The sequence below is a fragment of the Zootoca vivipara genome, chromosome 8, assembly GCF_965207765.1.
Source record: "Zootoca vivipara chromosome 8, rZooViv2.hap1.1, whole genome shotgun sequence".
NCBI classification, from domain to species: Eukaryota; Metazoa; Chordata; class Lepidosauria; order Squamata; family Lacertidae; genus Zootoca; species Zootoca vivipara.
This window is the reverse complement of record NC_142591.1, coordinates 68,711,631-68,736,797: the sequence shown is the minus strand read 5'-3', so window position 1 is coordinate 68,736,797 and position 25,167 is coordinate 68,711,631. Positions and strand designations below refer to the sequence as shown.

The 25,167-nt window shown below is 41.4% G+C and overlaps 1 protein-coding gene across 1 annotated transcript in view; it reads left to right on the top strand.

The window, feature by feature from the left end:
• Positions 1-3,599: 3,599 nt before the first annotated feature.
• ANGPT1 (angiopoietin 1) overlaps positions 3,600-25,167 on the top strand; it is a 144,634-nt gene continuing 123,066 nt past the window's right edge. The window contains exon 1 of the mRNA XM_035125358.3: positions 3,600-4,298. Within this exon, the coding sequence (XP_034981249.1) occupies positions 4,002-4,298 (297 nt within the window). The 5' untranslated portion in view covers positions 3,600-4,001. The remainder of the gene's footprint in view (positions 4,299-25,167) is intronic.

Here is a 25,167-nt window from a genome sequence, read left to right as displayed (position 1 = left end):
TGCGGAACTCAAAAGACCTTTGATCTGAGCTTTATGGTCATCTTATGTCCACGCAGTTCCTTCTGTTACCGTGATTCTGTGCTTCTTTAGGCAAGGGCTTCCCACTCTGACAGTTGTTAATGCCGGCTATTAATTGAACTGTGTGAAGGTTGTGTCAGAAGCACATTAGGTTGTAAATCATGTGTCTGGTAGAAAAGCGTTTATGATTTCTATTTTTGCCATGAACAGGAAATTGGGTTGGAAGGGATTCAGGTATTTTGTGTGATGTGAACATAACTTAACTTTATCTAGCAGCCTCAAAAGCAAGCAAGCAAGCAAGCAAAAAACAAAAAAAAACAAAACCCTACGCCAAACCCAAACAAACAAACTCTGCAAACTGTTTGTCACCCTTTTCATTGTCAAAGATATCAATTCATACACACTTGTACTGATGCCAGTGTGCACAGATAGACAAGATATAGATTATGAGGTAGACAATGAATATAAAAGCATCTTAAATGCTGGGGCTGCAGACACACCCTATATTTAAAGCACTTGGCTTCCCTCAAAGAATTCTGGGAATTGTAGTTTATTAAGGCTGCTGGGAATTGGAGGTCAGTAAACTGCAGTTCCTGTAACTGGACTTTACCTACTACAGACCTCCAATTCCCAGCAGCCTTAACAAACTACAATTCCCAGAATTCTTTGAGGGAAGCCATGTCCTTTAAATGTGTTTTAAATGTACAGTGGTACCTCGGTTAAGTAAGTTGACATAAGGCTGCTCTTTTTCACAGTTTCAACTACTGTACAGTGGTACCTCGGTTTATGAACACAATTGGTTCTGGAAGTCTGTTCATAAACTGAAGTGCTCATAAACTGAAGCGAACTTTCCCATTGAAAGTAATGGAAATTGGATTAATCCGTTCCAGACAGGTTCCCAGAGTACTCAACCTGAAGCGTACTTAACCCGAAGCATGGGTGTAATTGGTTCCGGAAGTCTGTTCATAAACTGAAGCGTTCATAAACTGAAGCGAACTTTCCCATTGAAAGTAATGGAAAGTGAATTAATCTGTTCCAGACGGTCCACGGAGTACTTAAACTGAAGCGTTCATAAACTGAAGTGAACTTTCCCTTTGAAAGTAATGGAAAGTGGATTAATCCGTTCCAGATGGGTCCGCGGAGTACTCAACCTGAAGCATACATAACCCGAAGCATGGGTGTAATTGGTTCCGGAAGTCTGTTCATAAACTGAAGCGTTCATAAACTGAAGCGAACTTTCCCACTGTAAGTAATGGAAAGTGAATTAATCCGTTCCAGATGGGTCCATGGCGTTCGTAAACCGAAAATTTGGAAACCGACGTGTTCAAAAACCGAGGTTCCACTGTACTGTATGCTGTGTACGCAGCTTCAGGGGGGGCATTCCTTTTCAAGTTTTATTGTGGGTGCATTCTGCAGTGTCTTTGACACAGTAACTGGGCATTGGCAGTGAATTTGTCCAGCTTTGATTTCTTCTCAATGCAACCACAATTGGTTGCACTGCAGCCCCTGCAGACAGTGGATAAAGTGAGACAAAAATTAACTTGAACATTTCATTTCAAGGATGGAAGAGTTCAATTTACCAAGGCCTGGAGATGTACGGGGGCACATATCTCTGGCTGGCGGTGGGAGATCATTCCAGAGTTCAGGTCCCACCACGGAGAAGGCCATTCTATGTGTTCCCTCCTTCCTCCCCTAATCGCAGTGGCTATAAAGAGAAGAGTGTGCCTTGTCAGTATTGAGTTGGGTGGTAATGAAGGGGGTTCTCCTACAGATACTTAGATCATTGAGTTGTTTGGGCTCCATAAAACCATTACTATCTGAGCAAATGTCTAGTTCACACCCACCCACCCACTCTCATACGTATACTGTACTGTTATGTCTGGCTATAAATACAAATCAGGGAGCCAGGGATGTAAGGAGCTTGAAGAAACCGAATGATAAGGGGTTAAAAGACACCAATTAATCCTCCAATTCTTCAAAACAGATGAGGACTTTTTTCAGTCTGGCTCAAACAGTCCGCTAACTAAAGAAGCAGATGAACAAAAAAAGATTTTATCTATGAAGAAAAGCTGTAATTCTGACCTGATGCTTTCAAAACACATTGGGGTGCGAAAACACATCAGAAAAATCTTTATGAAGTTAATTGGTTCTAATTATAAATCGCGGCTACGTAAGTTGGTCAATTAGATTTGACAAACTGCCCCATGATATTCTTACAAGGAAGCTGGTAAAATGCAAGCTGGGTGAGGTAACTGTTAGGTGGATTTGTAGATGATGAACAACAGCGGGCCCAGGATGAAAACCTTTGACACCCCACTTGTTGCTTTCCCCCAGGATGATGATGGTCTGGAGAAAGCCAAAAGACCATGTCAGAGATTGTTTTTTCTGCTTGACAAATAGGCACTGGGCTGAAATCTGAACATATTGTACAATATCTGAATTTGCCATCAGCAATAAGACCCATTGAACAGAACGATGCACTTCCAGTTATAAAGCCACAAGAATCTTGGAATTTTACAAAGAATGACACTGAAAGTGAAAATCTTGGACCTGATGTGGAAGCTCAGTGTGAAGAATAGGACCACGGCCCCTTATTTATAAAATGTATCTGTGGTCATAATTCAATGCAGGGCATCAAATCCAGGTTCCAAGTAGGGTTTTCCTTGAGTCATTTGTCCTCAAAGCAGCTCCCCCAGTTTTAAAAGTCGTGCGCTGAGCTGCAAAGGGGACTGCAGGAGGGAAATTGCCATCGCAGAAGTTTAATGTGTACGCAATATTAGTTGCAAATGTGCAGTGCGGCTCAATGGATCAGTGCCAAGTTGTTTGAAATCTTAGTCAGGGTGGGGGTGGGGGTGGGGGAGAAACCAGCATCATTGCTTCCTTCTTCCACATTATATACTGTATGCAAACACCCTTTTCAATCTTGTATTGACATGCAAAGAAATAATCTGGTGAGTTACATTTCCCAAACAGTTTGCTTTTGCTTTAATCGTATCTCTGATGCAGAAATGATTCTGTGTTTTGATGAAAGAAATGAAATTGCTCCAGGGATGGTCTCTGTTCTGTTATCATGCCTGCTTTCTACCCCCCATCGTTTGACAAGGGACACAACCCACTCTCCGATTTAGCATTCCCTGAGAGAGTCGCTCGGTCACATACCCATTATACGAGAGCAGATATTTTCCATGTGCGGCGGTCTGTGTGTTAATGTTTACTGGAGGGGGGGGATTGCAGCAAGCCTGGACCCTGCAAGTCCATTTAAATAGTTCAGTTTGAACATGGGAAGTCTATTAAGGTGGACTGTTCGACTCGTTAAACTTTGTCAAAAGGCTCTTAGCCGTTTTCTGTGCAGAGGGAGCTGAGCAGGCGTGCATGTTTGAGGTCATGCTTTGAGCCAGAGTGTAAGACGATCCTCCTTTGCCGAACCCATCAGGCATCCCTTCGCACAGGGACACACTCACTCACACACATTCCACTCAAGTCATCTTGTGAAAGGCTGCCGGCTTCCAACTTGGCTTGGATGTACAACCTTAATAAAACACGCCGAGGTCTCCGAGAAAATAGCAGTTCAGCCGCAGCGAGGGTAGGAGAAGAGGCTGGGGCTATGCCTGGGCAGCTGACTCAAAGAGGCTGCATGCTGAAGTGTAACAGAGAGGAAGCGATAAATCCCGGCTACTATGCAATAAATTGCTCAAACTCCAGCTAAGGAAGCAATCAGCTCTGGTGCACTTAGTCACGGTTGTTGTTGTTTGTTGTTGGGGTTTTTTTGTTTGTTTTGTTTTTAAAGTCACCATTTATTATCTAAATCTTCTTCACTTTTCTTTACCTTCTCTGATCCCCCCCAAAGGGATTTCAAAAGACAAGGCAAAGCATTTTTTAAAAAAAGAAAGAAAAGAAAAGGAAGGAAGGAAGGAAGGAAAGAAAGAAAGAAAGGGGTTGGGTCAAAATTGTCTCTAAGAGCAGGAAAGGAAAGGGACAGTAACATGACCATATTCCTTCAGCTTGCTTTCCTTGCTACACTTCTGACTCACCTAGGCTGCAGCAATCCACGCCGGGCTCCAGAGTCCAGTGCCAGAAGATATAACCGGATTCAGCATGGACAGTGCACCTACACGTTCATCCTTCCAGAACAGGATGGGAACTGTCGTGAAAGCACCACCGACCAATACAACACTAACGCTCTCCAAAGGGATGCCCCCCACATGGAGCAGGATTTCTCTTCCCAGAAACTGCAGCGCTTGGAGCATGTGATGGAAAACTACACTCAGTGGCTGCAAAAGGTAAGCACTCCATTTTTTTCTCTCGATTCCTCACACACCTTGCTCAAGTTGTGCATGCTATTCTGATTAAGATGTCAAATTGGCTGGGCGAACATTGCGTACGTACTGAAAAAAATGGTGACAGCATGCTCTCTGTTGTGGAATAAAGAGCGAATAAAGCTTGGTGCATGTTTCTTGAATGTTTCACTCCTAAAACAAACAAACAAAAAGTTTGATCTCTTTAGTTTCCGAACATAAAAGCTAAGGCTTATAATAATCCGTTAGGAACTTCTGAAGAAATACATTTTATATCCTGTGCTGGTAGTTAATGGTCAGCTAACCTGCTGACAAGCGAAAACAGGCTCTTAAAAAATAAATTGCATGCAACATTTTAAACATGATCTCAGTGCTCATGGGAATAAGTATTGCCAGTTGGTTAGGTAAAAGATGAAGCATTATGGATCTATAAAGGTGTTGTTGTTTTTAACCCTCATAAAAATAAAACAGCTTGCATCTGATATCAATATCAAGTTGAAATTTATTCCAGTAATAATTTTCAACACTGCAGGGAATAACTGATGAATGGTTTAAGGGTAATTATGGTAATCGTTCAGTACATTGTGCCACATCAATAAACCACTGAACTCCTTCCCTTTTTTTTGTTCAGCTAAGGAAAGGTTGATACAAGTTAGTAATGTTATAAATGTGCTTAGTCAGAAAGAATTATGCTGGAGGTTTTAGATGAGACATGCCGGCACCTTTGTATAGAACTGTGGCTATGTAAAGGGTTTGCTGTTTTTGTTTACACTGGATTGTCATCTGAAAAGCAGCTTTGAATCACACATCCCAATACATCACCTAACTAGTGATTTGAAAACTTTTTGGCCATTCTCTGTGCCTGGATATTCTGAGGCTGCCTTTCTACATTCTATGTACAATCCATTCCTTAATTATACTAAATGGCCACTAAATGTGGTTCATTATATTACAACAGTGATAACCAGCTGGACAGGTGGATTTCGTGAGCACAATCCTGCACTACAACCCTATGCACCTTGACTCAGAAGTAAGACCCACTGTTTTCAGTTGGATTTACTCCTACATATTGGTGCATAAAATTGCAGCTTTAAAGCTTTCCAGAGAAGATCTGCCTCATTTAGACTTATGAACATGTTGCTACTGCAGTTTTACTGCTTTAATGTTGTATTTTAACCTGAAGAATAGCTCGGGAGGAACCCACATGGCTTCCATGTTTGGGTGAAATTGTACAAAATTTGATGCGCTGCGCTGTCTTTTACTCTTCATAGGCTTGCATCACAAACCCAAGGGCATTTCCCTATAGATAAGAGTAAGACTAATCCAATGCATTGGAAATTCCTACCAGTTAAGGTTTTGTAGGATTTCAGCCTGTGCCTCCAACTTCATTGAGAGGAGACTTAAAGTAGTGGAACTATTTTGTAACAAACCCTTGTTCTATTCAGCATTGCTTTGAGCAAACCTTACGCAGGAGAGAAATGCCTATGTCCACAAATCCTCCGTGTTCACGTGTCATTGCTTCTCTTGTGAAAAGAGCTGCTCTGCTAGAAGGCATCTAGGATGCTGTTCTCTGTTCTGCATTTGACCACTAGGGACTGAACTAAGCCCACTGTTTTATTTGCAATCTGCAAGTGGGGGGGGGAGAGGGGGAGGTAAGGGCGGGGGCGGGGGGGAAACCTACCTCTGAATTGCAGTTGGCTCCCAGGCTCTGAGAGACGATAGCCACTTGCTGACTCATCACCTAAGTGATACGTCTAAGGAGAGCACCCTTCAGTGGTTATCGGGATTTTGAAATTAGGCAAAAGGATTCCTGGTGGGTCTTTTCAAAGCATCAGGCAAACAAAGGTCACATCTCTTTCTGTGTCACTATTTCACAGAACAAAATAGCCTGCTTCCCAGCATTATAGGTGGTGGTGCAAACGACTCGCCTCTATTTGGCTCCATTATAACATACCAGCACAATCCATTTGCTGCATTGTTGGCGTCAATGTGGGCCATTTATATAGAGATTTCTCCTTTTTAATAGCAAAGACTATATTACACCTCCAAAGCTGAGGTTTTTGCCCCCTAATGATCCACCCCTCCAAAACAAACAAACAAACCCGTCTGTTCAAATAAGGTTCTGTTTGAGCAATATATTGCCACAGACAGAGTAAATGAGAAATATTACTAGTCCCATGGCTATGACCCAAGTGCAGCATTATAACTGCTTTAAGAATCTGGAAAGATATATATTTGTATTCACAGTGCTTGTGTCTATGTGGGTTCCTGAGCCTTTCCTGTAATGTATCACATTCATTAAAACTGTTCAGCATTAGAGCACGTCAGGACATATTACCGGTACTTCTATTAGAACATATCCCAAACACAGTCTTGTACACTTTGGAAGGGAGACTGGCACTGTAAGAAAGGATTGTAGTATCATTGTTTAACAAGGAAGTTGACATTGCGAGGGTCTTAGTTTAGCTAATCTGGAAGAAATGTAGTCTGATCTTTCTTTAACAAAAAGAGGAAGGCAGCAGATTTTGGGAAACAAAATAAATATTTTTAAACCCCTCTTAAAATGAACTGTCAGTTTGAATCTTTCTGAGGATTGCCTTGTCTGAGTTTCTGCATCGTCCAATGGCATTTGCATATTTGCGGTTGGTGCGGAAGTGATTGGCTGGAGGAAGACCCAGCTTAGCATTCATTGAGGGGCTCTTTTGACGAAACTACCAGAAGGTGATGGTTTGGGAAGCCTATTTAGCGCTTTTCCCTAGAAGGATTTGTTTTAACAAGGGTAGCTTCCTTCGTTATTTAACCCTGGGCTGCACATCTGCCATGTTTGTTCTAACAGCGTCAAACAGACTGCTTACTAGTTTTTATTCCTTGCAATAACTGGCTGTCATGGAGCATTGAAATGCTTAGGTTGTAATTTCAGTGTTTAAACATTGTCAAAGAATAACTGACATTTTTAGCTTGGCAACTATTCAGGATTTTTTCCACATGCTGAGCGAATGTATGGTATCAATAGAAGTACAAATAGTTTCTCAACTGTGCAGATGTATGTATGGTATCCACTTAACCCTCTCTCAACACAATGATTGAGATTGCTGTAGGTGGATGAAGCTGCACATCGGCATAATGCGGCCAGCATTTTTTTTAATTTAAAAAAAAATCCCTCTCTCAAAACCATTTCTAGCGAAAGTGTTTGGCATTCAATACCCAACAGTTAAAAACATAACCTCGTTAAAGAGAAGCCACTGGCGGTTGTTTCTGTAATCAGCCAAAATCTAAATTAAAAATGGGTCTGTTAAGACAATCTCCCATGAACCGGATTGGAAGATAATTCAGGGGAATGTTCTCTATTCCTCTTACCATGTGGCAGGGTTTTCATGACTGAGGAATTTGAATATATTTTCATAAACCTCTCCATATACGCTTCGGATGCCTGATTGCATGTTGTACCTATTTTCTGACCGTAGACCACTTCAGCCTGTTAAGGGTGTTGTGTATGGAAGATGATGCCTCAGCATATATGATAGCCGTACAATGTTGACGTTTCCTAAATTTAGGCAGACAGAATGTCTTTTCTGTTGTCATTCTCAAGATCCTATCTTGCCTGTCTGTTTCTGTCCTATTCATATATTGCCTTTCTCAGGCCCCGTCTGCAACTATACATTTAAAGCAGCATCATACCACTTTTAAACACTTGTGACTCCCTGCAAAGAATCCTGGGAACTGTAGTTTGCTAAGGGTGCTGAGAGTTAATTTCACACTGCTACAATTCCCAGAGTTCCCTGGGAAGAGGGATTGGCTTAAGCTACTCTGAAAAAAGGTGGAGGAAGGCAAGTTTCATCTCATGCTCCAAGTACAACTTGACAATGCAGTGAAAAGTGCTAACTGAGCCCTTGTCCTTCAGTGCTTGTATTCTGCAAGCAGGGAAATGAGCGGGTTGTTGTTGTTTTGCATACAGCAGCTTTTGAAAATGTTATTCCCACTCGCAGTGTGAGGTGGTACAATCCATTCTACCATCTCATTCCCACCTGGTTTTGCTCCATGTGTAGCCTCAGTCCTAACCACCAGCAACTAAGAATGATAAGTGTCATAGCACAGACAGCCATGGTCCAACTTATCTTTTAAAAAAGGCCTTCCGAGCAGTGTGACTTGGCCATTTCATAATGTTTGCTGAATTTGTGGAGTTTGATGGGGTTTTCCTTTTTTTAAGATTTGCATTCAAATTGTTGTGTATGAACTAACCCTGAAGTTGCACATGAAATGATCCTTGCAGTTACACTTCAATTAAAAGGTACTCTGAACATCAATGTTCTTCCCTGAGTAGTTGGTGTCTAAAGGAGTAGGAAATCTGTGTGTGGATTTCTACGGTTGCAAGGTGTTGTAGATCACATGCCCAGGGTGGCTGTGATCCCTTTTCTCTCTTTGTGCTATTCCCTTCTCACTTTTTTATGATACCTGACTCTCCCTCCTCTTATTCTCACTTGTTCTCCCCACCCCCAAATTAACCACCTTGAATACTCTCAGAATTATTATTATTATTATTATTATTATTATTATTATTATTATTATTATTATATATCCCATCTATCTGGCTGGGTTTCCCCAGCCACTCTGGGCAGCTTACAGCACATACAAAATTGTAAAACATTAGGCATTTAAATTTTCCCGATGCAGGGCTGCCTTCAGATGTCTTACAAAAGTCAGATAGTTGTTTATTTCCTTGACATCTCATGGGAGGGCATTCCACAGGGTGGGAGCCACTACCGAGAAGGCCCTCTGCCTGGTTCAGAACAATTGTATGGGAAGCAACTGAATCCAGTAAGAAATTCTCCAACTCCACGTTCGACCAGTGCTTGCTGGGATAGAATCCTTAGTTACAATATCAGCTGAGATTTATAGTTTTTCTAAGCATTACTGAGATTTAAGATGTGGCAATAAACCAAATCTCTTCTTGGCAGTGTCCATGAAACACTTTTCTGATCATTTTGTACAGAGAAAAAGCTAAAGCACAGGCTTTAGTTCATAGCCTCCTCTCCATCCCAAAAAATGAGAGAGATGTTGGATGGTGCTTGTTGGTGCTATTCAATGCACATCTTTTCAGTGTCACCCAACTAGGAATGGAGGAGAAATTAGATTCAGTATAAATTTAAAGATGAATATATCAGACTCACACTTTCCAAAACAATATGCAAATTGAATCACATCTTTCCTTTGAAATTCACAGTCCCCCCCAACAAACATCATTTAGCAAGCATGCATAAAAATGAAGATATTATTGAGAAGAACATACAAAAGTCTATTTTTTCCGCCCTGTGGAACACCCTCCCACCAGATGTCAAAGAGATGTTTTAGAAGACATCTGAAGGCAGCCCTGTTTAGGGAAGATTTTAATGTTTAACAGACTATGGTATTTTAATATTTTGTTGGAAGCCACCCCGAGTGGCTGGGGAAACACCCAGCCAGATGGGCAGGATATTATTACTATTATTATTATTATTATTATTATTATTATTATTATTATTATTATTTTCTATTAGAGGAAATTGCTTGTGAAATGTGTGCGTTACTCAAAACAGCATTTAAACTTTGGAGACATTCACATTACAATGCTGGTGAAATTTCATGCAGATTTATATGGATATAGGTATAAATTGCTGGAAAATGTGGAGAACTGTATTCAAGATTGGATTGATGAGAAATGGAGAGAAGTGAAATTAACAGATCCTTCCATCCTTATTGTTAGCCATCCACTTTTTCTCTAAGCCAGAAAGACCAAGGAAAGTAGTGTTGTGGGAAACTAGTGTCCGGTGATGAGGGAAAGCCATGAGACAGATTTTACAATGCCGTGGGTTGCTCTTGGTTGGTCAACCCAGGGCTGAAACCCTGATCCACCCAAATCAGGCTGATTTGGGTCAGTACTTGAGCTTTGACCAAACTGGCTACACAGCCCTATTTTTCATCACTTAGTCCTTCAAGCTGGAAATGCTAGAGACAGAACCAGGCACTTTTTTTTGGGATGCAAAGTGTGTGTCTGCCCCTGGGCTAAAATGCTCTTTGTATGACACAGCAGTATTGCCCAGGGTCTGGGAAGGAATTTACCCACAGCAGGACCAATGGTGGTTACAAAGCAGTCGCTAGGAGTGGGTGAGAAATTCAACTTCCCTACAGTCTGTTTTGGGATTCTTACACCTGCGGCCAAGAACAGAGTCAGGCTGGCAGCAGGATTTTATTTAGCAATGAAAATTGTCTCAAAAGCAATGCAACTTTGTGTCCAAAAATAAAAATAGTTGGCTGCTTTGGGCATTAAAAACATCTTTCTCCTATTCATGTGGCTGAATTTCGTTAAGAGCTTTATTCATTCACATTCTGGTAACCCGCAGAGATATTCCAAGTGCCCACAACAAAAGTCAAGGGATCCCCAGCGTAGAAATGCTAAGGATTGGTCAGAATTGAGAGATTACTTATTTGGCAATGATAAAATAAATACACACAAGTGGAAGCATCAAAGGGCCATTAGAAAAGAGAAGCAGCCTATCTTGCTTTTTTTGGGGGGGGGGAATCATCACATTGCTTTAGTTTCTCAAAATGTTTCCCAGGCTTTGATGGAGAGCCTTGTCACAATGGGCCATCCAGCCCCAAATTATTTATTTTCATTAATAACAGTGGTAGGTCTGCGCTTTGCGGTCACACTAAATCATAGAGAACTATCAGTCATCAGACTTGTCTCTAGGCTTGTCCCTGACATTCTCCCTGGGAGAATTCACTATCCCTAAAGCACCAGTGTATATTTTACTAATCAAATGCAGAGGACAAATCATGGCAACTGCTAATGTGGTGAATAAATTGTGTATGTATGAGCTACTAGGGTCCAACAAGGGATATCTGCAGATGGCAGTCAGCATCTTCGTGCACATCTGTTGCTGGTGTGGACATGCATTTGGATGTGTGTCTACTGGCTGGACCGAAATGGCCCTCTGCATTTTGTGGCCCTGTTCATAAGCAGAGAAGCAGGGGAAGATTTATCCCATTGTGGTGGTGGGGGGGAGGTTTACACATTGGAATTTGCCACTATTGTGGGGTCACTCACCTTTAGCAGATGGTGTCTTTTTCGTTCTATTTTTAAACTTCTGCTAGTGGGTGCTTTGCTCTCTCGTAGCTCCCAGATGCCATACCTAACAACCAGGGGGTCATGAGACATTGTTGACAAGACTATGAGAACTCTTGAGTTGCAAGGTTTATGCATACATACATACATACATACATACATACATACATACATACATACATACAGTTGGAAGAGACCACAAGGGCCATGCAGTCCAACCCCCTGCCAAGCAGGAAACACCATCAAAGCATTCTTGACATATGCCTGTCAAGCTTCTGCTTAAAGACCTCCAAAGAAGGAGACTCCACCACACTCCTTGGTAGCAAATTCCACTGCTGAACAGCTGTTACTGTCAGGAAGTTCTTCCTAATGTTTAGGTGGAATCTTCTTTCTTGTAGTTTGAATCCATTGCTCCGTGTCCGCTTCTCTGGAGCAGAAGAAAACAACCTTTCTCCCTCCTCTATATGACATCCTTTAATATATTTGAACATGGCTATCATATCACCAGGGACCCAGGTGGCACTGTGGGTTAAACCACTGAGCCTAGGGCTTGCTGATCAGAAGGTCGGCGGTTCGAATCCCTGCAACGGGGTGAGCTCTTGTTGCTCGGTCCCAGCTCCTGCCCACCTAGCAGTTCAAAAGCATGTCAAGTGCAAGTAGATAAATAGGGACCGCTCCGGCGGGAATGTAAACGGCGTTTCCGTGCGCTGCTCTGGTTCTCCAGAAGCAGCTTTGTCATGCTGGCCACATGACCCGGAAGCTGTCTGCGGACAAACGCCGGCTCCCTCGGCCTATAGATGAGCGCCGCAACCCCAGAGTCGGACATGACTGGACCTGATGGTCAGGGCCCCTTTTTTATCATATCACCCCTTAAGCTTCTCTTCTCCAGGCTAAACATGCGCAGCTCCCTAAGCCGTTCCTCATAAGGCATCGTTTCCAGGCCTTTGACCATTTTGGTTGCTGTCTTCTGGACACGTTCCAGCTTGTCAGTATACATGCTTAATGTTATGATTTTTGAGAGAACATTCAAACATGCTATTCGCCACCTGGAGCCTCATGGTGTATTTCAAGAGAGCTGTGCCATATGATGATTTCTAAGAAAGCATACATAGGTTTTCAACAAAGCTTGAGACAAAGCCATCCTCACGAATTCTCTTGCCAAAAAAAGTCTATTTTGCCTGGGTTTTGCTGGACAAGATTACAGCTTATAACTGGGAAACATTTAAACCTATGCATTGATCTCATCCCACTCTTATTTACATTGGATGATTTTGTGTGTAGTTCTATATTGCAACGATGAGTTACAATTTGTAAAATGCTTGCTGCCTTTCAGTGTTAAACAGGTCCCTGCTTTCAAGGAGCTTACAGTCTACAAGTCCCCATCTCTTATTTTGCTTTCGTCCCTGGGAGCAAGGATTGAATTTGACCCCATCCCTAGATTGGTGTGAGTTTCTTGGAAAGTGATTTGCATTCCACAGGATGGGTGGAAGCAGGGAAAGTTGCTGTATGTGCATTTCGATGCTAACAAGCTCCATCATCAACCAAACCAGTGGCTCTTAGGGCTGGTGCACCTAATTCTTTTGCACCTTTCTAGATGCAGTAGCACACCTGGAACAGTCACACATAAACGTTCATGGAGCTCCATACTAGTAAAGATGTATATGTTTTTCTGCAGTGTTGGGGAAAGCTTGCTTGTTCTTGCACAGTGCTTCTTCCTTGCTGCAACGAATGGGATAGCCTACCTAAAATTCTGGATTGCAACCAGCAGCATCAGCTCAGCACCTTTGCAAAAATACTGAGCCCTGGGGAAGGTCAATTCTGCAAAACACTCATAATTGCTCCAGATTAATAGTCAGGCTTGTTTCAGTTTCTAACTAGATCCTCTCCAAAACAGACACAAGTTAGGCAACAAATTTGATAACAACCCTGGGGAGATACAGTATTTAGAATGATAGAATCATAGAGTTGGAAGAGACCACAAGGGCCATCCAGTCCAACCCCCTGCCAAGCAGGAAACACTATCAAAGCATTCTTGACATATGCCTGTCAAGCCTCTGTTAAAGACCTCCAAAGAAGGAGACTTTAGTTTGTTTAGTCGTTTAGTCGTGTCCGACTCTTCGTGACCCCGACTCTTCGTGACCCGGAGACTTTAGTAGGAGACTTTAAAATTGCACTGTTCCAAAGTTTTACAGTACTCTCTCCTGTCTGTTTCAATATTTACCTGATCTATATTTCCTTCCTTCCTTCCTTCCTTCCTTCCTTCCTTCCTTCCTTCCTTCCTTCCTTCCTTCCTTCCTATTGCTCACCACTTTTTATCTTCAAATCTACTCCCTAGTACTGTACTGTACGGCTTTCCAATGTTTCTATATAGAAAATGGGTTTCAGTGCTGCTTAAACAACAACATTCTTATAAGCTGAAAGAGCAGGTGGGGAAGACTTCTATAAAACAATTCAACTTTAGGTTTCTCAGCATTTTAAGGTCCCCATTCAGTAGGGCTTTAAATGCATGTAGTGTAACCACTATGCATTGTGATGTTATTCCTGACAGCCCTTGAAACTAACACTGGTCTTAACTTGGGTGCATTTTATCTGATAATTTGAGAAGTATATCAGTTGCTGACCTTTAGAGCATTCAGTGATATTGGAAAATATTTTATGCAGCTCTGAAAGTTCCAGGGATAACTCTTCAAAGCTATATCCTAAACAGCTTTTTCTTTTTCTTTCTTTTTATTCTCTTTTTCGAATTTTGCCCTTCAGAGGCACAGAGAGTTGACCTGCCCTTTGGGCTGTCTTATTTATGCCTGCTCTAAAGTCGTCTGCCAATATGTAAAGGAGCTTCCTTCCTAAAGATACTGTCTCTGGATTAAATATACTGCCTTGCCCAGGTCAGATTTAAGGAGCAGCTGTTTGGGACATTGGCTCTCACTTCACTAGAGAAGAATTGGAGTCAGTCTTCCAAGGCAGGGAGACATTTATGGGATGCCAACACTGTTTGGAGATGTGAACTTTACCTTAAAACCAGAGGAAGCATGTAAACATGAAGAATGACTCTCTAATATGTCCTGGTTTTTTATATTATTATTCAGATGCCCCCTGATTCTGTGTGGAATGGGAGGGCAACACTGCTGTTGTTAAAATGCAGATTCCATCCTTTGCAGAAGTTGACAACTTCCTTGAGCAGATATTTTGGCGCAGAGAACTTTGGCTTAGTTTCAGTCAGCCACACCCAACATATGCCAGGCTTTTTTTGTTTATGATCTGTTCCCTATAGCTTCCACAACCCAGTTATTGCTGTAGTGGTCTTTGTCAGAGCAGTTGGCTCACTTTGAGATCCTGCAACTCTAGCCTCTGTTGCTGATGATCCCATTACACCCAGTAAGCTTCTGCTTTAGGGTCAAGAAAGGAAAGGAGGGTTCATTCATGCATACTCAGCTCAAAATGGTGGTGGTGCACATGCTAGCTTTCAAACTACCTTAAAGATTTTTTTTTAATAAAAAAATATATGCTGTAGACCACTGATCCTTACATTTATCAGACTTCATTGCATTCACGAGTGACAGCAACTACAGTGGAACCTCAGTTTATGAACACCTCGGTTTACGAATTTTCGGTTTACGAACGCCACGGACCCATCTGGAACGCATTAATTCACTTTCCATTACTTTCAATGGGAAAGTTCGCTTCAGTTTATGAATGCTTCAGTTTATGAACAGACTTCCAGAACCAGTTACACCCATGCTTCGGGTTAAGTACGCTTCAGGTTGAGTACTCCGGGGACCCGTCTGGAACGGATTAATCCACTTCCCATTACTTTCAATGGGAAAGTTCGCTTCAGTTTATGAACGCTTCAGTTTAAGTACTCCGCGGACCGTCTGGAACAGATTAATCCACTTTCCATTACTTTCAATTGGAAAGTTCGCTTCAGTTTATGAACACTTCATTTTATGAACAGACTTCTAGAACCAATTGTGTTCATAAACCGAGGTACCACTGTAGTTGAAACTGTGAAAAAGATCAGCCTTATGTCAACTTACTATAAAGTGTTACATTCCTTTTGCCCTTCTGCAGTAATTAAAATGAAAAAGAAAAACATTGTTGAAACCTTGACTGTGATGTAAAGAAACTGAGAAGTGTGTTACCAGATTTGACTTTTTACACTCCCACATATCACAGAAAGATTTAGTGGTTTGTCCCATAGAAACTCTGGAGGAACTGTGAAAAGCTGGAAGTGTCTCACACTCCCTTCCTCAACTGTTACACAGAACACAACCATGTGACATAAATGCTTTTAGAATGATGGGACCTGTGACTTATGTACAGAGGAAGGGTGCATGTGAACTTCTACGAACAAAAGTCTTGGCTTTGCAGTCACTTGAGTTTCCTTTGTTCTTTTTCCACTGAACGATAATTTAACGTGATGGAATATTGGAAACTAGCTGTAGACTGAAATCCCACTTTTTTTTATCCTTAGTGAATTTCAAGCTGGATTCCGTCAGCTCTCCAAATGTCCATGTGGTTTTGAATCCTGTCGTATAACTCATTCCTACTTTGGAAGGGTATCAGAAAGTCTAGGGCTGTACCTATTTTGGGAAAGTGTGTTGGGTTGTGATGAGTGTGTGTATATTTTGGGTTGTGCGTGTGGTCAAACCCCCCCCCATTATAGTACAGACTTCCTGGCACACACATGCTGTCTTTATAAATCAGAATTAATCCATCCATTTGCATGCCAAGAAGTCCGTAGCTCCATTGTTGTTAATTTGATCATTCTGCATAATAGAGGCCTAATAGAGGCATCTAATTTATGAAGTGTTTGAAATCAAATAGCAGTGGGATGTAAATCAGTATCAAATCTACTCGGACAGTTTTGCCCAGTTAAGCATTCATTAACCCCATCATCCTTCAAATAACTCACTTGTGTTTTCATGTTCTTCCGTATTATTTAGTAACATGAAATTACCCCAAAAGAGAAACCCACTACTCATCAGCAGGTCTATCAACAATTATTAAGATGATAGCTAAATGGAGTGTTTGTTTTCAGAGCTAGTGTACCTCTGAATACCAGATGTTGAATACCAAATGCTGTGGACAAAGAAGAAGGGAACCCTCCATGCCCTGCTTATAAGCTTCCCAGATGCTTATAAACATCTGGCTGGCTAGAGTTGTTCGACTGTGAGGATTGCACTCCTGCAGAACTCCTATTAAGATCTTATCTATTTTCAGCTTGACTCACATCTGTTCAGGGGTGAACCAGATTTATTATGTAGGGTTATTTGCGCTTGGCTTAGACGAGGCTCTGGTTATTGAAGGCCTCTGCACTGTGACCAAAGACCATTGCAGATGTAAAGATATTTAGTCAAACCCCCGACTTACCTGTGGTTCAAAGGGAGTTGGAGAAGCCAGATGATCAATGCACCCACAGCTGTACTTGAGAGTACAATACAAGACTTCCTTTACACCCGTGATGGATGGCCTGTCACCCTCCATATGTTGTCAGACTCTTTAACTCCCATGAACACCTGCCAGCATGGGAGCTGCAGTCCAACAACACCTGGAGATCTATAGGTCTTCCATCCCAGCTTCAGGCTCTTTGGTCTGTTCAGAATGCTGAAATAATCTTTCTCTCCTATTATAGTTACCTCTTTCTGTTTCTCTGCACTCTCAACTCCATCAATTTCACCAGGTTTGTTCAACAAGGCTAAATAAATACAGCTCAGCAGTCATGTCTTTTGGCCTGCCAAGTGCCACACAACTCTCCTTTTTGTTTTTACACTCCTCGAAATGGAGTAAAAATAGGACTTCATCCATCCTCTGGCGGGCTGCTTGCACATGAGTGGATATTCTCAGACATTTCATGGATGAAAATACAGGCATTTGGATCATTATATGTTTTTCCCATGGCCAATTGCAGGTAGCTAAAGAATGTTTTCTGCCTGCTACATGCTGTGCTTGTCTAGAATCTGTCTTCCAGTGGCATTTGAAGCAAAGTGTCTTAGCAAAGCAACTGCAACAGTGTGAAAGAAAGAAAGAAAGAAAGAGAGAGAAAGAAAGAAAGAAAGAGGAGGATTTGTTAATTTAAATAATGTCAGTGCCTCTTTTCCAAATGTAGCTCAGAAATGCAACAAACAACATTTTCTAATTAAAAAAAAATCAGAAACATTGCAGAACAGGACCATTATAACAGCTGAGTTGTAGCCATCAGCTCAACCACTAAGGGGAGGAGGTTTGGCTCAGTGGTAGAGCATTTGCTTTGCCTGTAGAACATCCCAGGTTGAGTCACAGGTGTTGTTTCCAGGAAGGGCTGGAAGAGAACGCTGTCAGTGTATACAGTACCGAGCTAGATGGCCCAATGGTCCGACTCAATATAAGGCAGCATCGTACATTCCCTTTCAAAAAAGCAGACAAGGAACATCTCCCCGACATCTAACGGTAGCTTACTCCAAACTTCTTGCAGCCTTGACTGAGGATGGACTTCAAGTGTCGACAGAGAGGTGGGCATGTAATAGAGTGGAGTCCGAAGTCAGCACCTTGGTCAGTGCATTGTGGGAGCCAGACTTGGTGTAGTTGCAGCAGGTGTATTTGGATCAAGGAATCAATAGCTTGGAATGTTGCTCCAGCCCTGGGCTGGCATACAGAAGGCTGAAAGTAGTCCTCTGGGGAAGATTGTGTCTGAGATTCTTCCTCCCCAGTTAAAGAAGCCATGCTTTCTTCCTGAAATAGAGATAATGGGCTAATGCTGCCAATTTCTTCAAAAGTCCAATACAAAACAAGCAGCACGCAAGGGCACAAGATTCAATCAAGTTTCAATCAAGTATTATTAATCCAAAAAGAAAACAATAAGAGAACCATATACAAGTGCTGACACAGAAGCCAAAATCAAACGTTAAGCAGATAGCATGTACAAATAAATACCAAAAGGCAAACCAGTCTTTATAGTCTTTGAGGCTATATAGTGGTCAGCAAAGTGGCAGCAGGTCGAGCGAAGTGTCAATGGTAGACAGGCTGCCGGCGTTTTTCGCCTGTTTCGCCCATATGACGGGCTTCTTCAGTAATTTCTCCTTGTGCTTTCAGTTATGTTTAGTGCATTCAAATTTGTATGAAACCACTTATCTTGGCTTAGGCCACAATGCTCAGGTTCTCTTCCTGAGGCATAGGATTCCATGGGGGGTTTCACATCTTCTGCTTCCTGGTGAAGGTGGGGTGGCCAGATCAGGGAGCTTTTCCGGATGAGTTGTTGATGTCTGAAGATATCCCATAGTTGCAATGAAAAGTTTTGTTTGTTTGTTGCATGTCCTTCCCAAGGTTTCTAATAAAATATGGTGTCTTATGGTGAGTTGATTGTCTGAACTGGACCCTCATTTCTGGAATAGTCATTGAGAGTTCAGATTTCCATTCCTGCTTAATTTATGTCATAAGCAGGTGTACACTAGTCAGAGGTGTTAAGTTGTCCAGTAAAGAAAGGGTGTCTTCCCTCCTTGAAAAACAAGCACCACGCTCAAATACAAGGAACTATAATTATATTTATAACTGAAATCACCATTAGCAGATATCTAAGCTGGAGCTGGTGGAGCGATGCCAAGAGAACACTGCTGAATGGAATGAAGAATGAATGAATCCATATCCAAGGAGCAACCATATCACAATGTATCTTTTTAGACATGGAAGGATTGCCCACAGAGTTAGAATTTTGTGATGCATGAAACCCCAAAACATATGTAACTTAGCTTCAGCTAACCAGATTTCAGGTTGGGCACGCTTTTGTGAAAAGCAGCTTGGCCTGGATAACAAACTCTATTTCTCATGAGAATTTCATTTCTTGAGAGATTTTTTTTCCAGGATATTTTTTTTCATTGACTATATCCAAAATACAGTCCAGATAGATTTGTCTGTGGTTTATCACCATCTCTGGTTGCTGTTCTCTTGTTTTGTTTTTGGATTCCCCCCCCCCCTTGTGCCAGGAGATATACTGAAGACCTGAGATGCACATCACTTAAAACAGCAAACAAATAAAAATTACCAAACCATTTAAAACTAGAAAAAAATGATTTCCCCTTTGGTTGTTTTTTTTTTCCCCGGAGGAAAGTCAAGATATTATGGAAAACAGGTGGTCTTTACTGCTGCCTTGAATAAACAAACATGGGAGATATTTTCAAGATGTTCTGACCACAGTTAATGAAACAATGGAAAGGAAGAGAGTCAAATCATTTCTTTACTGACTCAGTATTTCATTGACAGGGTGCTAAATGGATTCTGAGCTGCAACCTATAAACGTCAATTATGTAAAATCTAGCCCCACCAGGGGTTATATATATATATATATATATATAGAGAGAGAGAGAGAGAGAGAGAGAGAGAGAGAGAGAGAGAGAGAGAGAGAGAGAGCTACATTCTGTGATGATCAGCATTCAAACTCATTCTTTGATTAACGTGTGTGTTGGAACATTTTTGAATGTATTTATGCTAGAAGTGCTCTGGAGAATTCACTCATCTCTATATCTAAGAATTCCTTTAAAAAAAGCATTCTGAATAATAAATCAGTAACTTTCCCCCCATGTGCACTAGTGTTTTTTTTTTCAGTTCAGAACTAATATTCCTTTTTGACAATTCTTTTAAGTCATCCTGGAGGGGAAAACCTTCCCCCAGAATGCTCAAGAATATATATGTGTATATATATCAAAACCTCCCTTAACAGCTGAACTGGGAAATAAACAAGTGAGATGAAGGATGAGGGTCCTTACAAAATAATATATCACTGTTGTTGGTTCTTCTCAGTGCTCCACTTAAAATGCAATCTTAGAACCACTGAAGGAGGGAACACTTCTTTTTGAATTAATATTTTGGTTGTGATGCAAAATAGATCATTAAAAAGTATGACTCATTGTTACTTGTGACAATGGCTATTGTTCTCTAATCATTCCCTGCAGCCTCTTCTCTACCCTCTTCCTCCAAATGCCAATTCTGCAGAAACATATTTGAGCAAGTTGGAGAACCTTTGATCCCCCAGATGTTGCTGAATTACAACTCCCATCATCCCTGGCCAATGCCAGGCATGCTGGGGCTGGTGGGAGTTGTAGTTCAGCAACATCTGAAGGACTGAGATTTCCCCACCGCACATCTAGATACTCATTTTTAAAGAGTTTCAACAGCATTGCTCTTTTGGCGTAACCTGTAATGTTGATTTACTTTGGCCATCTTGCAGTTCTTCAGTAGCTTGTTGGGCTTCCCCTGTTAGTTTACCTGTGAAAAGCTAATCTAGCTGCTTGAAAAAGGCTTCATAACTTCTGACTCATCAAGCCAAATACTGTTAACTGGCCTGCCATAGCCCTCCAGGGTCTGGGTGCTTGTCTGAGACTGCAGAAGCCCCAAGCAGGCCACAATATATGACTGCTGATGTGTGTTTGGCTTTGTGGTTAATATGTTGTGCAAAGTTTATAGTACCTTTATCCATAATCATATGGGTAGGTTAATACATAGCCAATGGTAAGGCAACATTTCCATCTGAGTGCATACATTCCCACTGATGTCTCTGTACTGTAGGAATGCTTGAAGAATTCATTCTTTTTTTTAAAAGCAATTTATTAAATTTTCAAATAAACACATTAAACAATAACAAAACATTCAACAACAAACACAACAGCACACAATAAACACAAATTTTTCTCCTTTTAACATCTATTCAACTATCTCAAATTCTCTGTGCTCTGCCAAGCTTTGACTTCCCTTCCTCCCCTCATTTGGTTTTCTTATCCACTCCTGTCTCGCAGTTCCTTTACTCCCTCTACTTAAAGTCATTTCGTAGGATTTATTTCAGTCCTGCAAGTGTCTTTAAACTTCTACAATTCCTCTCCATATAGTCCACAAATTTACTCCAGTCTTTTTGGAACCTTGCCTCTCCCTGGTTTCGGATCCTGCTAGTCAGCCTTGCTAGTTCCGCATAGTCCATCATTTTCGTCTGCCACTCTTCAATCGTCGGTAACTCCTGAGTCTTCCATTTTTGGGCTAACAAAGTCCTAGCCGCGGTTGTCGCATACATAAATAATACTTGGTCTCCTTTTGCAATCTCCTGTCCTATAAGTCCCAATAAAAAAGCCTCCGGTTTTTTGGGAAAGGTGTATTTAAAAATCTTTTTCAGTTCATTATATATCATTTCCCAAAATCTTTTAATTTTTTCGCATGTCCACCACATATGATAAAATTCACCATCCTTCTCTTTACATTTCCAGCATGTTTTACTTCTCATCCTATACATCTTAGCTAATTTTACTGGTGTTAAATACCATCTATACATCATCTTCAAGACATTTTCTTTCAGGGCAGTACATGCAGTAAACTTCAATGTTTGATTCCACAATTTCAACCACGCATCGTATTCAATATTATACCCAAAATCTTTTGCCCATTTTATCATCACATCTTTTGTCATGAAGAATTCATTTTTTGCAGTGTCCATAGAATGCACACCTCTCAGACTATTTTGTTTATATCTTGCATTCCCATAAAAACGATCAAGGTCTCTCGCTCTTTCTCTGCCATGCAAAGTATATGTGAACTACTACTGAGACACTGCCACTCTGCAATATCATTTCCGTTGTCTCAAAGCAGATACATTCCACCAGCATCCCTTGGTGGTATGGAAAATTCCACACCACACATAGTCTGCCTGCCTGCGGAGTTAGTTATGAGTGATTAATCAAACCAATTATTGTCCCACATTGCTCATGATCTCAGTTCATTACTGCTTGAGACTTACACGTAAGCAAGGAAATACAACACCATCAAATAGTTTCTGTTTCATTTTTACAATTAACACAATGGCCTTGTAAAACGATTGCTATGTTCCCAAGCAGAGAAAACCACAAGCACGACTTTCTTGTAAGTATCTACTTCTGGAGTCTATGTGGGCTGCCCCTGCAACTTTATGAAGAGATGTGATCCTCCTGAGGCACATAAGAATGATTTCTGGTTGATTTCAGGTTCATGTTGTGTTAGAATGGCAAGGTCATAGGTAAACCACTTACCCACCACAGTTTCTGATGACTGAAGAACATATGTCCATCATTGTATGTGTTAGCATATAGAAACATCTGTTATTAATACTGCAACTGAATTCACAATAACCATTTGGTGGTGCTGGAGGAGACTCTTGAGAGTCCCATGGACTGCAAGAAGATCAAACCTATCCATTCTGAAGGAAATCAGCCCTGAGTGCTCACTGGAAGGACAGATCCTGAAGGTGAGGCTCTAATACTTTGGCCACCTCATGAGAAGAGAAGACTCCCTGGAAAAGACCCTGATGTTGGGAAAGATGGAGGGCACTAGGAGAAGGAGACGACAGAGGACGAGATGGTTGGACAGTGTTCTCAAAGCTACGAACATGAGTTTGACCAAATTACGGGAGGCAGTGGAAGACAGGAATGCCTGGTGTGCTATGGTTCATGGGGTCATGAAGAGTCGAACACGACTAAATGACTAAACAACAACAACAACAACAACAATCCATGGACGAAGCATTATATTACTGTTTCATTAGCAAAGATTTGGTAGTGTGAAGGCATTGAGAGTGAGCATGCCCTTAAACCTGGGATGGGTAATCTGTGGCCTTCCAGATATTGCTGGACTCCAATTCCCATCAACCCCAGCCAGCAAAGCTCCTCTCTCCTCTGGTCTCCCAGGACCAGAATAAGTATGAAGGGGAAGGAGCAGAGACAAGCATGTTGACAGAGTCTCAAATTGCTTGGGAAGGACATGGGGAAGAAGGAGATTTAAGCAACTGTGGGAAGGCGGGGACCTTCAGTCCTCACAACTGCCTCATTGGGGGCCTGATCTACCAGGAAGAGTTGCTGTGCTTACTATGCTTGGCCTCCTGAATAAAGAGTTAACTTCAGGGGCCATAGGTCCCCTACCCCTGCCTTAAATAACCTTCAGTTTCCAGATATTTTTAGTGTACAGTGGTACCTTGGGTTACAGACGCTTCAAGTTACAGACTCCGCTAACCCAGAAATAGTACCTCGGGTTAAGAACTTTGCTTCAGGATGAGAACAGAAATCGCGCAGCGGCGGCAGTGGGAGGCCCGATTAGCTAAAGTGGTACCTCAGGTTAAGAACAGTTTCAGGTTAAGAACAGACCTCCGGAACGAATTAAGTTCTTAACCCAAGGTACCATTGCATTAAATTCCTTTTTATAAACAATTGGATTTTTGCTAGCAATTAATTTATTTACAGTTAAACCTCAGTTCCCGGATGCCTCCGTTATTGTACGTTTTGGCTTCTGAATGCTGAAAACCTGGAAGTAACTGCTCTGATTTTCGAATGCCTTTCGGAAGGTGAACCTCTGACACAGCTTCTGATTTGAGTTTCCCTAATGTATTGAGGTGTCCTCTTTCAGTTTTCGGTTGTCAAATGTTTCGGAAGCCGAATGGTCTTCCAGAATGGATTACATTAGACAACCAAGGTTTGATTGTATCTTGATTTCTTCTGCCCTCGCTTCACCACAAGGTCCCCAGGCTGGTTATATATACAATTATTAAACATATTAGATAGTTACAACCATAAAGCAATGGTAAAAGCAGTTCCAAATATTAAACAATTCCAAATATTAAACAGTTCCAAATATTAAACACACACACACACACACACACACACACACACAATGATACTAAAACACCACATTATTTTTTATCTCTTTTTTGATGTTTTCTGTTTTTCCCCATTTCATTTTTTATTGTGCTTCCGGGGTAAGTTATGCAAAATGAGAGTTTATGTCAAGTTGATTTGCCAATAGAATCTAAGTATAAAAACTATGTACATGCCAGATTAACATTTGATGTAAAACTAAAAAATAAAACAAGTAAAACAGTTATATAGGCATAAAACAAAGCAGTTCTGAATATAAAACAATGAAAAATAATTGCAGGTGGAAAAACAATACAAAATATTTAACAACAATTCCACATGTAGAAGCAGGTAAAAGTATTTCCAGTACAGATGCAAACTGGAATGAAGATGGATGGGATATAGGCAAAAGTCCTGAATGAATGGCAGCTGCTTTAAATTCACTTTGGCAATGGACTTTTGGTCACACAGATCAATAAACAAACCTTATGAAGATGTCACATTTGCATTATAGGATCTGTTGCAGCACATCCTGCTCTTGTGTGCAGTTCCAGCGAAGTCAGAAGATTTGACAGATATGGCAGTGAGGCTCTTTCCCATGAAATTATTGCCCCACCTCTGTAACTTGGGGGAATGGAACAAGTAGTGTTGTGGAGTAGTAAATGAACAATACATGTTGCAGCGGGTTCCGCACCATGACAATATTTTAAGGGCTCTAATTTTTTTCAATATCAATACAACCTGATGGAACCTAGGAAGCTGCCTTATTCTGGCTCAGAAATGCCATCCATCCCATTCAATATTGTCTATGGTGACTGACAGTGTCTCTCTAGCAATTCATACAAGGCGCTCTCCCAGTTCTACCAAGAGATATCAGGGATTGAACCTGGGACCTTCTGCAGGAAAATCAGATGCTCTGCCACTGAGCCACAGCCCCTCCCCATTGTACGGAGTTGCCTTTTTCTGCATTAGTTCATGTAGCTGAGTGCTTTCTCTTATTATAGGCAGCAAGTCTCCAAGATCTTAGGTTGGGTCTTTCTCAGCACTGCTGCCTGGAAGCCTTTTAACTGAGCCCCCCAACCTTCTACTTGCAAAACAATACAGAACTAAAATATCATTGAAAGAACCAGAAACCAATATGGAT